The sequence below is a fragment of the Barbus barbus genome, assembly GCF_936440315.1.
Source record: "Barbus barbus genome assembly, chromosome: 11".
Classification (NCBI taxonomy): Eukaryota; Metazoa; Chordata; class Actinopteri; order Cypriniformes; family Cyprinidae; genus Barbus; species Barbus barbus.
In genome coordinates, this window is record NC_136739.1 from 24317013 (window position 1) to 24331048 (window position 14036).

General features: G+C 35.0%; 1 protein-coding gene across 1 annotated transcript in view; it reads right to left on the minus strand.

The window, feature by feature from the left end:
* LOC306877191 (adenylate cyclase type 5-like) overlaps positions 1-14036 on the minus strand; it is a 71723-nt gene that overhangs the window by 5440 nt on the left and 52247 nt on the right. The window contains exons 7-17 of the mRNA XM_079428778.1: positions 11930-12071; positions 11440-11577; positions 8585-8607; positions 7759-7903; positions 5344-5441; positions 4950-5037; positions 3355-3471; positions 2854-3018; positions 1661-1836; positions 799-819; positions 402-534 (exon numbers count right to left, since the gene is read on the minus strand). Of these exons, the coding sequence (XP_079284904.1) occupies positions 402-534; positions 799-819; positions 1661-1836; positions 2854-3018; positions 3355-3471; positions 4950-5037; positions 5344-5441; positions 7759-7903; positions 8585-8607; positions 11440-11577; positions 11930-12071 (1246 nt within the window). The remainder of the gene's footprint in view (positions 1-401; positions 535-798; positions 820-1660; positions 1837-2853; positions 3019-3354; positions 3472-4949; positions 5038-5343; positions 5442-7758; positions 7904-8584; positions 8608-11439; positions 11578-11929; positions 12072-14036) is intronic.

Genomic DNA, 14036 nt, shown 5'->3' on the forward strand with positions numbered 1-14036 from the left:
AAAAAAGCTGTAAAAAAATAAATATTGTGTAATGCTTATTTAAAAATTACTTGTATATCTATTTGAATATAGATATTAATTCTAGTTCAAAGCTGAATTTTTAGCAGTCATTATTCCTTGTCGGATGATACTTCATAAATCATTCTAAAATGCTGATTTAGTGCTGCTTTGTACAGTTATGCTGATTTCTACCCATGTATAAGTCTTTAAAAAATAAATAAATAAAATATATTCTTGCTGACCCCAAACTTTTGAACAGTGGTGTAAGCTACAACAAAATGTTTAAGAAGCAAGAGTGGGGAAATATATCTGACAAACTGATTTGATGGACAGCAATACATATTTAACAGCTTTTCACAACATATCTACATTATTACAAAGACATGCACAGATAAACACACCTGTAACTTCCAGAGAAAGTCTAGTCTGGCTGTAGACTCCACCTGCTGTGCGTGAAGGTAGAGAGCCAGCACAAAAACTGTGATGACAACTGGGGTCATGATCTTTAGAGGAACCCGGGTGTCTATCACACAGCTGCAACATACAGAGCACCGAGTGTCAACAATTTTCACACCTTAAGGAAAACAGCATGATGATCCAAAGCATTCAAATCAAATCAAGTACATGTTAATCTGTTAACATGATTAATATCATATCACAACACTACATCAGGCTACATGGTCACACATTTGATTTATTCCTGTGGTGACAGCAATCTTCATGGTCATGCAATGAAAACAACATGCTCACTGGCATTTCTTTGAGATCAGTGTCTCGATTTCACTGATTTTATCTTACCTTGTTCCATTAATATACTCTCTGTGAAGACAAAGAAAAAGCAAATGTATCAGAAGGATAGAGCACAGCTGACTTTATCCTTAAGATAGACTCAATAGAACTGATAGGACAAATCAGCAAGTAAACACTCAACAGGATTCATTAGCAATGATGGTAAGCTAAAGTTGATTGAATTACAGTCATTTTATTCATGTAGAAAACTGATAATGTGCCTACTTATACTAATGTTCAAAATCTGGGGTCATTAAGATTTTTTGTTTAAAAAATTAAAACTTATATTCAGCAAGGATACATTACATTCAAATAAATACTTTTGGTCAGTGTTTTCACAAAAATATTAAGCAGAACAAATGCCTTCAGCATTGAAAATAAGAAATGTTTCTTGAGCACAAAATCGGCATATTAGAATGATTTCTAAAGGATCATGTGACACTGAAGACTAAGTGTAATTAAGATTCAAAATTGAGCTTTGCCATCACAGGAATAAATTACATTTTAAAATATATTCAAATAGAAAATGCTTATTTTAAACTGTAATATTTTACAATATTACCGTTTTACTGTTTTTGATGAAAAGAAAATACAGCCTTGGTGACTTCTTTCAAAAACATAAAAAAACTCTTACCGACCCCAAACTTTTGAATGGTAGTTCATATTACAGTACGTTCAGTCACAACTTTGATCTAGAAAAAATGCTAGGGAATATTTAGCAGTCCCTTAAATTTGGTAGGGACATGTTCCAACCATCCATAATAAAAAAAAAAAAGAAAGAAAAAAAACATATCACAAAACACAACCTTAACGTTAAAGGACAATGCTGATCCAAGACACTGTGTTACTTGGCTAAAATCTAGATACTCACATGGCATTGGCCATGACCAGTAGGTCCACATTGTCAAAAAGGCTGACCTCAGGCACCTCCATGATAAGCACATACAGGATCTCAATGAAGAGCATGAGGAAGAGTTTACCAATACTGCTGACCTGTAGGAACACTGAGCAGGCCAGTAAACTGAGCAGCACACATGAAGAGAAATACTGCAGAAAGAGAAAAACATTCAGACATTAGTCTTCCGCTCTCCCTTTATCTTATTCCATATATGATTTATCAAAAGACAAGCATTTCAGAGCAGTGCCTAAAATTACAGCAATGAAAAATAAATGGAAAATCCTATCACTGCTGAAGACTTCGGAGGATGCCAATGCTCAGACAACATACAGAATTACCAAATTTTGCCGTAAGTTAAACATTAAGGTTCTGCAATATATAAATATATTGTGGAAACTTAAATTCCTGTAGAGCTGCTTTGCAAGATTTGTATCGTAAAAAGCGCTATACAAAAAAAAAGAATATCGACTTGGAACATGGTGCTATTAGCTGGCCCAAACGAGTTAGTAGCTGCTCACTGACTACTTTAAGGAATAGTTCACCCAAAAATTAATATTTGCTGATAATGTACTCACTCTCAGGCCACCCAATATGATGAGTTTGTTTATTCATCAAAACTTGTGAAGTGAAAAGCTGTGCATTTGTAATAAACGAATCTATCATTAAGACATTTTAACTTAATTCATAATAACTCTTCCTCCAGTGAAAAAGTCCATCCCCTATTGTCCTCTCACATCAAAATCCAAAACATATTTGTTTAGAACAGTTTTGGACTGTTTTGACTTGTAAACTGTGCTTGATCTGTGAATATTTCTCTCCTGATTCAGATGACTTTTTCAATGTTATGGATAGGGAACTTGTATTTCAGCTGGACGCAATGGATCGAAGTTAAAAACTATTTTAAAAATTGATTTATTACAAACATGTTACTGGTGACGTCGATTACTTGTGGATTATTGTGATGTTTTAATCTGCTGTTTGGCCTCTCATTCTGACGGCACCCATTCACTGCAAAGGATCCTTTGGTAAGCAAGTGATGGAAAGCTAAATTTCTCCAAATCTGTCGATGAAGTAACAAACTCATCTACACCTTGGATGGACTGAGGGTGAGTAAACTTTCAGCAAACTCTTTACAAAACTGAACTGGTCTGAGAACAGTGCCACACCTCTGGGAAATTGCAGGCGGGTGACGAGCTGTTGCAGAGGCTGTCCTGAGACCAGAGAGTGTAGTTGAACGAAGAGCTGCGGACACAGCAAGCATTCACATCACTGGGGCTGATGTTAAACTCCTGCCCTAAACATGTCTTCAGGTCATCCGTACTGCAGGTGAACTAAAGGACAGATGAAAACATTTCTCAGATGAAGATAAGTGACAGTATTTCATTTAATTAACCACTACACATCTGAAGCACTTCAATGTCAAAAGTCAATTTCTCAAACGTTTATGATTTCAGTGTCACCAGCAACATGATTGCAAAACTAAAGATTTCTATTTTTGCAATTCTGTCTTTACTCCTGTAAGTCGTTAAATATTGTGAGACAGATTAAGTGTTAGTTGCATGGCTACATAGTTTATGTATCACTAAATGCATCACTAGTGCATGAAATAACTAAATATCAGAGGCATTAAGGCACAGAATCCTGAGGTTAACACTTGTGAGACTCACAATGTTAATGAAAGCGGAGAGAAAGACCAGGACGATTGTAAAAACCCCCACCAGGGTGCTGTTGAGTCTGGACTGAACAATCCTTTTTGACAGAGTTTGCAGAGGCACAGGAAAAAACTGTCAATAGAGAGAAACATGAATTGAGTTTCACAATATTACTAAACATAACTCAACAGTATCTGAGAACGATTAAATGCTGTCACATGATGAAAACCAAATTTTTCTTGATTTTTTTTTTTTTTAAATAAAAGTACACTTAAAATGTTTTTCTTTTGAACTTTCTACTCAAAAATCCTGAAAAAGTTTCACCATTCCCACAAAAATACTTTGAAATGTTATTAACATTGATAATAATACAAAATGTTTCTACAGCAATAAATCAGCATAATAGAATGATTTCTGAAGGATCATGTGACACTGAAGACTTGAGTAATGGCTGCTGAAAATTCAGGTTTGCCATCACAGGAATAAATTAAACTTATTCCAATAATTAATTAATAATATTTTACAATATTACTGTATTTCTGATTAAATAAATGCAGCCTTGGTGACAAAAGAGTTCATCTGATATATGTGATCCTGGACCACAAAACTGAACAGTCTTAAGTGTCAATTTTTCGAAATTGAGATTTATACAACATCTGAAAGCTGAAATAAACAAGCTTTCCATTGGTGTATGGTTTCTTAGGATAGGACCATATTTGGCCGAGATACAACTATTTGAAAATCTGGAATCTGAGGGTGCAAAAAAATCCAAATATTGAGAAAATCGCCTTTAAAGTTGTCCAAATGAAGTTCTTAGCAATGCATATTACTAATCAAAAATGAAGTTTTTATATATTTACGGTAAGAAATTGACTAAATATCTTCATGGAACATGATCTTTACTAAATATCCAAATGATTTTTGGCATATAAGAAAATTTTGACCCATACAATGTATTTTTGGCTATTGCTCCAAATATACCCCAGCGACTTAAGACTGGTTTTTGTGGTCCAGGGTCACATATATATATAGTATCTATAAAACACAATATAAAAAGACCTTATGGATCTTATGGGCTTGCAGAGATTTTGTAGAACAGGCTTTTATGAAAGCCTTTTTTACAGGTCAGGAAGTTCAGAATCTAATTCCACAGCATCTCTAAGGAAAGATCTGCGACGCCCCTTGCCGCCCATGGAGCAATGCAATGACAGTTCCACCTCAGTGTGCACAAATGAGCTGCCAGCGCTTTATTGTGTCTCTGGCTTTGCTCTATGTGACTCATTGTCTCTGGAGCCCTGCTCAAAGTTACGCAGCTAAAAGCCCAATATCAAACAAACCCGCTCAGGTTATTTTAGTGGAGAATTTGAAGGTTGATAAACACTTAGATTTAGCGATGATATGTCTGTAAGAGTGTTAGGAAATGGTCTGTGAAGGACGTGTTAAGATGTGTTGTATTCTAGGGCTGAGGAGGATTTTTTTGTTGTAGATGCCATGTTGCTCAAGGTTTGTCCTCTTTATTCTATAAAAATAATTACTATTATTCAGAATTTCATAATATTGCACTAATATTATATAGGTTAAATTTCGTACAATACCAACATTTCACTCACCCCAAAACAGGAGTAAATTGCTGAGATGAACATGACGGCCATCAGGAGGATGAGGCACAACATATAGAAGCCAAGCATCAACCCAGAGCTACAGAGAAACAAACAGGTGTAGAGAGGAAACCAGGTGAATAGAAAATAACTGTGACATTGTAAACAATTATTATATGTCATAATTAACATAGGGTCTAAGGGAGAGAAAAGACCTGCTTTGGCTGCTCAGGTATTAACTGTCTTCACCTTTACAAAGTCGAAATGAATGAAAGCTTCTGTGTATGAAGGCTATGTGACATTCCCATTCAAAATCAAACAAAACCATCTCTAAACCTTTGGCTTGTTTGAATGGACCAGAAAACATTTGCTAGGATCATCAGGTATTTAACTGAAGTGTACTTACTGTGGCACAATGACGATCTGAATGAAGCAGATGAATAAAAAGACGAGGGAGGCGCAGGCTACGTATGCTCCGAACCTGGCGTCTACCTGTTTGGAGTACTGAGAGATGGTGAGGAAAGAGGAGAGAAAAGAGTGGGGTTACAAATACAGTTCAAATAGCATGTGAAAGCAAGTAGTGTTTTACCGACTGAGGGGAGTGGATATGTTCATTTTCATTGTTTACTTAAGTTTGTACTGAAAAACCAGGGTTCCCAGTCAAATGTTTTTCTTTAACTTTGCCAGTTCTTTGGGATAACTGGATGATTAAAAAAATTCTTTTACAGATATTGCACACACAAAAAGCCATTTTAAGCCCATTAAAGGGATAGTTCAGCCAAAAATAACAATTCTGTCACACTGATTGTATCGTTCCAAACCTGTAAGATCTTCGTTCCTCTTTGGAACACAAATTAAGATATTTTTTGATGAAATCCGACAGCTTTTTGACCCTCCATAGTCAGCAAGGGTAATTAATGACACAATTTTCATTTTTGGGTGAACTCTCTTTTTAAATATTTTATCTGAACATAATTACAAAAAAAAAAAATGTATTAAAAGTTTTTGCCTGGAAATCACAACTGTAATATTTGATGGAACAGTGATGGAAACCCTGAACTGTTTGTGTAACTCAGTTGCAACTGTGGTTGGTTTGTAAAAAAAAAAAAAAACTAAACTAAACTAACTCCAGTCTTTAGTGTCACATGATCCTTCAGAAATCAGTCTTATATGCTGATTTGGTTCTCAGCATTTCTTAATAATGTTGAAAACAGTTCTGCTGCTTAATATTTTTGTGGAAAAAAACATGATATATTATTTCAGAATCATTTGATGAATAGAAAGTTAAAAAGAAAACCATTTGAAATAGATATCTTTGGTAACATTGTAAACGTCTTTGTCAGCTTTGATCAATGTACTGTAATGTGTCGTTTCTAAATAAAACAATTTCTTTCAAAAACAAAAATCTTTCTGGCCCCAAACTTAAAAGTAAATATCTAAAAAAAAAAATAATATCAAGTATATTTCTTCAAAGACTATGGAAGATAACTCTTCAACAAAGACTATGGAAGATAATTGCTTCATTCATGAGCCTAAAATAGACGTTCTGGACACAGACAATGGAAGCAACAAAAGCAATAATTATCTCCACTACAAACTGGAAGCAAGTCTCTGAAAGAGCCGTGTGATCAGTGCCAGACGTATGAGGACCGGTGTACAACAGGCTAAAAGTGGATGTGACTGCAGATGGAGGATGAGAACGTAAATGCAGAGGCTGAGAAACTGTTCCATTACACTTTCATCACTATCTATACAAAGAAACCTAGTCTCCAACGTGTGACAAAAAACTCCATCTTTTCTGGGAATGTTTGGCATCTCTCTGAGGTGGGGAAGGTCAGTGGTGACAAATGCTTTGAAGGTAACACCATAAAATGACTTAAATCACAGTGCAGCATAAAGACGTCAGTCTCTGACTCATTCCGAACCTGGACCTTGAATTTCATTGCCTCTATTCATCTTAGCAGCGTGCCACATCTTTGAGCTATGCTGAATATTTTTTCTGTACAACAGTACTATAATGGACTTATGATTGGCTCTTTGCCATATTTTTTGCTATGCAACTGAAGGAATAATTTACCAGTTACATCAACTCATGATCTGTTAAATTGTTAGCTGCTCACAAGTCATGCAATTTACAACAAAATCACTAGAATTGAGCTAGCTTGATGACGCATTTAAATCAGAAGAACTGGCAACTATACTTTTTAAAAATAAATCATATGCTTATAACTATATTATTTCGAAAGGCATAAAAACACTTAAACGATCAACTGATTTTCAGTGGACAACAATGTGAAAAATTTTCATTTTGGCCTATTCTTTACAAGAAGCTTTCATATAGTGCATAACTTTCTACTTTTATAGTGTTTGTTTTTTGTGTGTGTCATTTTTGTAGCTTGTCAACTGGGTCTTGACAGCTGTTATTTTAGCATTTATAAAATATTTTAAAATAATTTTAGTATTTATTCATATTTATATTTTAATTTGATAATTTGAGTTAAAATTTTAAGGTTTTATTAATTTTGTTACATGCTTTTGTCATTTTTGTTAGACTTTTTTATCTCTATCTAGCTTTATTTTTATTTCAGTTTTAGTTCTAGTAACTTTAGTACACCATTTTATTTCAGTAAGTTGCAATTTTTTTTAATATAAAAAAAAAAAAATTCTTCAATGAATGTAAAAGGGCAGAGTGAACATTTTGCTAAATTGCTCCTTTTTTGTGGTTCACAGAAGAAAAAAAATATTGTTTTGGATTTGCATTAGCTAGATCAAGTTGTGTTAAGCTTTATCTTTTCATTCAAGCTAGTCATGAAATTCATACCTTCTTCTCCAGGTCAGGTTCTCGGAACGTCAGCAGAAATTTCTTGACGTGTTCAGACCGTAATCGGTCAATGCTTCGAGCGTCAATGGCACGGCCTAGAAACTCGTCCACCTCATCCTCAGGGTTTAGGTTTTCTTGCGTGTTTCTGAAAATGAAATGTCTAGATAACAAGACGAGACATAGTTTTTCTAAACTTTTTCCTCTCTTCTTAGTTATCCTTTAACTTACTACTATAACTTAATACTATAAAGCTAAACAGCATTCAACGACATTTAAAACTCTGCACTATGTGTTTCTTAATATTGGTTTTAATTATTTTAATGTTACATAATGCAAAGCCACATATGCACCTATCAAAAGCTTGAGGTTAGTAATACTTTATTTTTGAAAGAAATTAGTATACATTAAATTAATCAAAAATGAGTTTAAAGGCATTTATTACAAAATGTTTAAGTGCATGTTCAAGTGCATTTGAACTATTTGTCAAAGAATCCAGAAAATGGTCATGGTTTCCACAAACATATTAACCACCACAATTGTTTTTAACACCGATAATATTAATAATAATAATAAGAAGAAGAAATGAGCAGAAAATAAGCATATTAGTATGATTTATATGACACTGAAGACTACAGTAATGACAATCACAATATCACAATATTACTGTTTTTACTGTATTTTTTAGAAAATAAATGGTAAGCATTAGAAACTTCTTTCCAAAAATCTTGCTGACCCCAAACATTTGAACAGTAGTGTATACGAGATCAATTCTGTAATCAACTATTAATAAAATAATTGGCATGCAGGGTGTGTTCCATATACTCACTTGTCTTTGGGATCCTCAAATCCCTGCAACAAAATAGGAATAGAAAATGCATTATACATCAATGAATGGAAAATGCATTATACAGAATGGATGAGAACGTCTTTTTTTTTGTACAATCAGCACAACAGTGACCCCTTCTGGAAGGCATCAAATAAAGTAAAACAACTTCTTGATTAAAGAGATTCAAAAGCTATATTCCCTGGAAAAACTGGAAAACGTTTGCACCTGTAACTTCTTTTCTTGTTGGAGTAATAAAAAAACAATGATTTACCCAACATCCTATTCCAAAACAAGTATAAATCTCTATTAATTTAATATACTGTCAAACTGCAAATAACAGAACAGTGACAAATGCAGTAACAAAAGATAAACACCGAGAGAAAGGAGGGGTTGGGGAATACAATACATATTCAAGAATAAAGACAATCCTTCACGAAAAGACTTTGCATGTTGAAAACAGAGAACTGCTGTGAGACTGAGAATGTATTATTACTGTACTGATATATAACTGAATGCATGATGACTGACATGGAGTATAAACAAGCTGAGAGCTGATTCAGGGGGCTTGATTTATGACCACAAGCTTTTTTGGATGAATTTAAATTCAGACTCCACTAAGAACAGAAGTAAACAGAGCTGGCTGATGAGGCATTGATTTATCATGGTAGGAGGACATGGGGAACATGGAGAGGAAACCAAATAGGCACATGTTTCTCATGTGCTTTAGCGGTTAGTGTTTTGTCTTTTCCTCAAAGGGATAAAGTATGACTATACAAAAAAATAGATACTGCCTACAAGACATCTGGTCGGTTTACACAGGCAGCACAAGTTTGATACATGGCACATACACATATTGGGTAAAATAACTTATTATTATTATTGTAAAAAACATTGTCATTAATAATATATATTATATATATTAAATTTTACAAAAATAGCAGATATAGTCTCAGGAGACTCGAATGCACTCCCACACACAGGCCTGCATGTATTCACTCGACAGAGACTAATGACCCAGTCAGTACGTTGATGTGTTACTCCATTTGTTTCTCTCCTTCGACTGAGCAACACCTTCTGGGCCAATGCAAGCCTCTAGACAATACAACAGACAAAAACAGGTGCTGTTGTTATTATGAAACAGATAATCTATTCGTCAGAATATACCGCATGTTTATCTGCCTTCATCAATGCTCGGTGTTTGTGTAGGCGTGGACAGATATCTGGCAATTACATGCCAGTTTGAGCTCCAGCAGGATATATCGAGTGGGATTTATCTGTGCCACTATCAAACGGAACTGCACAAATAATTACAAACAGGTTCCCACTATCTGCTGTTGGTTGGACAAACACATTCCAACTGCAAAATACAATATTTACCAACCCTGCTGGTGGATTGTGTAACTACGCCATTTATTTTCAAAAAACAGCTTTCTAAACATTCAAAACACACTGCTCTCTCTCTGTTTTGTCATTCAAAAAGTTTGAGGTCTGTATGTTCACCAAGGCTGCATTTATTTATATTTTAACAGTAATATTAAAATAGAATTACAATTAAATTAAAATAAAACAATTATTATTGTTTTAAAATGCAATTTATTCCAGTGATGGCAAAGTTGATTCGAGTTCAGCGTCACATGATCCAGAAATCATACTAATATGCTGAGAAACAGTTCTTATTATCATCAATGTTGAAAACAGTTGTGCTGCTTGATATGTTTTTGGGAAACATTATAAATGTCTTTCTCACTTTTGATCAATTTAATACACCCTCGGTGAAAAACATCTTACTGACCACAATCTTTCAAACTGTATTTAATTATAGAATCTTAGATGTTTTCTAGAGCCGTAATAATTGGCTGAAAACTAATGTGGCACATTTATGTTGGAATATTTAAAATCACTCAATTCTACAAGATTCTGTGTCATCAAGCAACTGCAATTTTGATGCTTTCTGTTTTTACTTTTAAATTTAATGAATGAAAATGGTAATGATAGCTTTAATGAGCAGAAAACAACCCATGAATGGTTATTTCCAACTGTACATTAAACTGGGACTGGAAAAGGTTTTCTAACACAGAAATATAGTTTTAGGTAATACTTTGAATTTAGATTCATTTTATATTTTCTGTATCTCACTTTAATTTGAAATGTAACGAATGGGAATGGATAGCTTTAACAACCTAATTCCAGTTATACATTAAACTGGGATTTGAACAAGTTTTCTAACATCGAAAAAAAATGACATATTACTGTAAATTTAAACGGAAAACATGTCTTGTTATAATGGAAACATCAATATTCCTGTCATGTTTTATTTGATAACTGAGTCTGAAGCATATCAGTTGTAGCGAGGACAAGTTATGCTGGATTTCTGTGTTCCTTCTTACTATGTTAACCAAGATGAGAAGGAACAGGTGATTCAGACAAAAAAAGAAAAGATAAAGGGTATTCCCATGGAGCTCACAGGAACTAATTGCTGGTTCCACTTTGCCTGATTAAATCCCTCAGGGCGGTATGTGAGGCAATCCAGCTTTATTTAATTAGAGGGCCGTTCCCTTTGGGTTCCAGAGCTGGGGAAGAGCTGAGAACTGAATGAAAGAACAGGGACTGCACAAAGGGCATGAGGCCCTTTACATGTGGCCCTAAAGCAATGTCCTTGGGATTGTTTTGGCTTAGTTAACACATGGTACAAAAAGCCTCCCCTGTCAAAGGCCTTATCCTCCAACAGAGGTGGTAATGGGTTGTAGACACGACAATTAGACTAAATGCAAACCAACTGGTTTTCAGCACTAAGATAATTTTCTCATCCTACAAGGGTGGCTAATGCGGCCCTTTCAAAAGTGTAGCTTCCTCACCATCCTCTTCATCTCCTTGGAAACCTGATTGCCACCCAGGTGATTGTAGAAGGGCCGGTCTGTCCAGTGAGTGCTATTATGCGTGACCGAGTTGGTGCGTTGCCGGTTCATCTTAGCAATCATGGCCTTTTCTTCGTTCTGTGAAGGGAAATACAATACAGGAGAAGTATTACGGTCCATGCTTTTTAATGTCATAGTCATTAACTAGCTTATCTTCTGACATTACATTTCCCTGAATTTATCCACATAGCTTATTTGCCATTCATCTGCTGCCCAGCATCATGTGAGTTATGCTATTCCTGAGTGCTAGGTGTTTCTGCTTGAAAAGGATGTGAATATTAATGGAGAATCATTGCATGTCGACCTCAACTGTCTCAGGTTACAAAGTTTAATAAGTAATTTGAAATACACAAGAAAAAGGAGACTCTAATTTTTTTTATTTCACCTGAACTGATACCATTTGTTGATGAGGAGAAAAAAAAGGTCTAACCCGCTTCTGACTGCAGCCCACAATGAGGTAGGTTTCAATGTTGTGCTTCTTGAGATAGACGTTTCTTTCTCCACCAAATCCAGGTTCTACATCATAATCACCATTCAGATAGTTCAGGGTAGCCTTGGTGATATGAATACGCCTGAGATGATAAAATAAATAAATAAATAAAAATAAAAACCTTTCATGAGGTATAAATTAAGACAGGAAGTTGCCCTGGAATGGCAATGCCATATTTGGAATGAAACACTAGTGTATTCAATATTGAGTATGTGCTGCTTACAATTTTTTTTATAGTGTGTGAAACAGAACACATAATGAAGCAATAAACGTTTGAGTTATTGTCAACAAGTGGCCTTCATTTACTACTTTGGGAAATAAAACCCTTGTTTTGCATCCAAATTCAGATAAAAATGCCTTAACCTTTGGCTGTCCAAACAAAAAAAATGAAGAAAAGGAAATGTTGGGATGATATTACTTCTATTTCCAGTGTGATGAAATGAAAGATCAAGTCAGTGTTAATTTATTGTTATTGATATACTATTACAGATTTTGTTAATATTTTTTCTATTTTCATTTTAGCAATATTTTTTGTGTATTGGTCTTTTTTTTTACGTCTATAACTAATCAAAAATTAGAAATGTTGTCTTGGCAGCTTGCTAAAGTAAAATGCGTATAATATAGTTAATGATTATATCATTTAAAAATATATACAGTGGGGCAAATAAGTACTTGATACACTGCCGATTTTTCAAGTTTTGCTACTTACAAAGAATGGAGAGATCTGTCATTTTTATCGTAGGTACACCTCAACTGTGAGAGACAGAATATTTAAAAAAAAATCCAGAAAATCACATTGTATGATTTTTTTAATAATTCATTTCCATTTTATTGCATGAAATAAGTATTTGATACAATAGAAAAATAGAACTTAATATTTGGTACAGAAACCTTTGTTTACAATTACAGAGGTCAGACGTTTCCTGTAGTTCTTGACCAGGTTTGCACACACTGCAGCAGGGATTTTGGTCCACTCCTCCATACAGGTCTTCTCCAGATCTTTCAGGTTTTGGGGCTGTCGCTGGGAAACACGGGCTTTCAGCTCCCTCCATAGATTTTCTATTGGGTTCAGGTCTGGAGACTGGCTAGGCCACTCCAGGACCTTGAAATGCTTCTTACGGAGCCACTCCTTAGTTGCCCTTGCTGTGTGTTTGGGGTCATTGTCATGCTGGAAGACCCAGCCATGACCCATCTTCAATGCTCTTACTGAGGGAAGGAGGTTATTGCCCAAAATCTTGCGATACATGGCCCCATCCATCCTTCCCTCAATACGGTGCATTCGTCCTGTCCCCTTTGCAGAAAAGCACCCCCAAAGCATGATGTTTCCACCCCCATGCTTCCCAGTCCGAGGGAGATTGACAGTCATCTTGAATTTCTTCCATTTTCGAATAATTGTGCCAACAGTTGTCGCCTTCTCACCAAGCTGTTTGCCTATTGTCCTGTAGCCCATCCCAGCCTTGTGCAGGTCTACAATTTTGTCCCTAGTGTCCTTAGACAGCTCTTTGGTCTTGCCCATAGTGGAGAAGTTGGAGTCTGATCGATTGAGTGTGTGAACAGGTGTCTTTTTTACAGGTAACGAGTTCAAACAGGTGCAATTAATACAGGTAATGAGTGGAGGATAGGAGGGCTTCTTAAAGACAAACTAACAGGTCTGTGAGAGCCAGAATTCTTGCTGGTTGGTAGGTGATCAAATACTTATTTCATGCAATAAAATGGAAATTAATTATTCAAAAATCATACAATGTGATTTTCTGTATTTTTTTTTATATTCTGTCTCTCACAGTTGAGGTGTACCTCAAAATAAAAATTACAGATCTCTCCATTCTTTGTAAGTGGGGAAACTTGAAAAATCAGCAGTGTATCAAATACTTATTTGCCCCACTGTATATTTTAAGTTTGAGTTAACGACAATATATACTTGTATATATATTATTTTCTCTACTTCATGTTGATGTTTACTTTTAGACAATTGCTAAATTATTATAATTTACTACATGATTAACCATATTTAGACATTTTGATAATAGTAGTAGTAAATCAGTCAGGA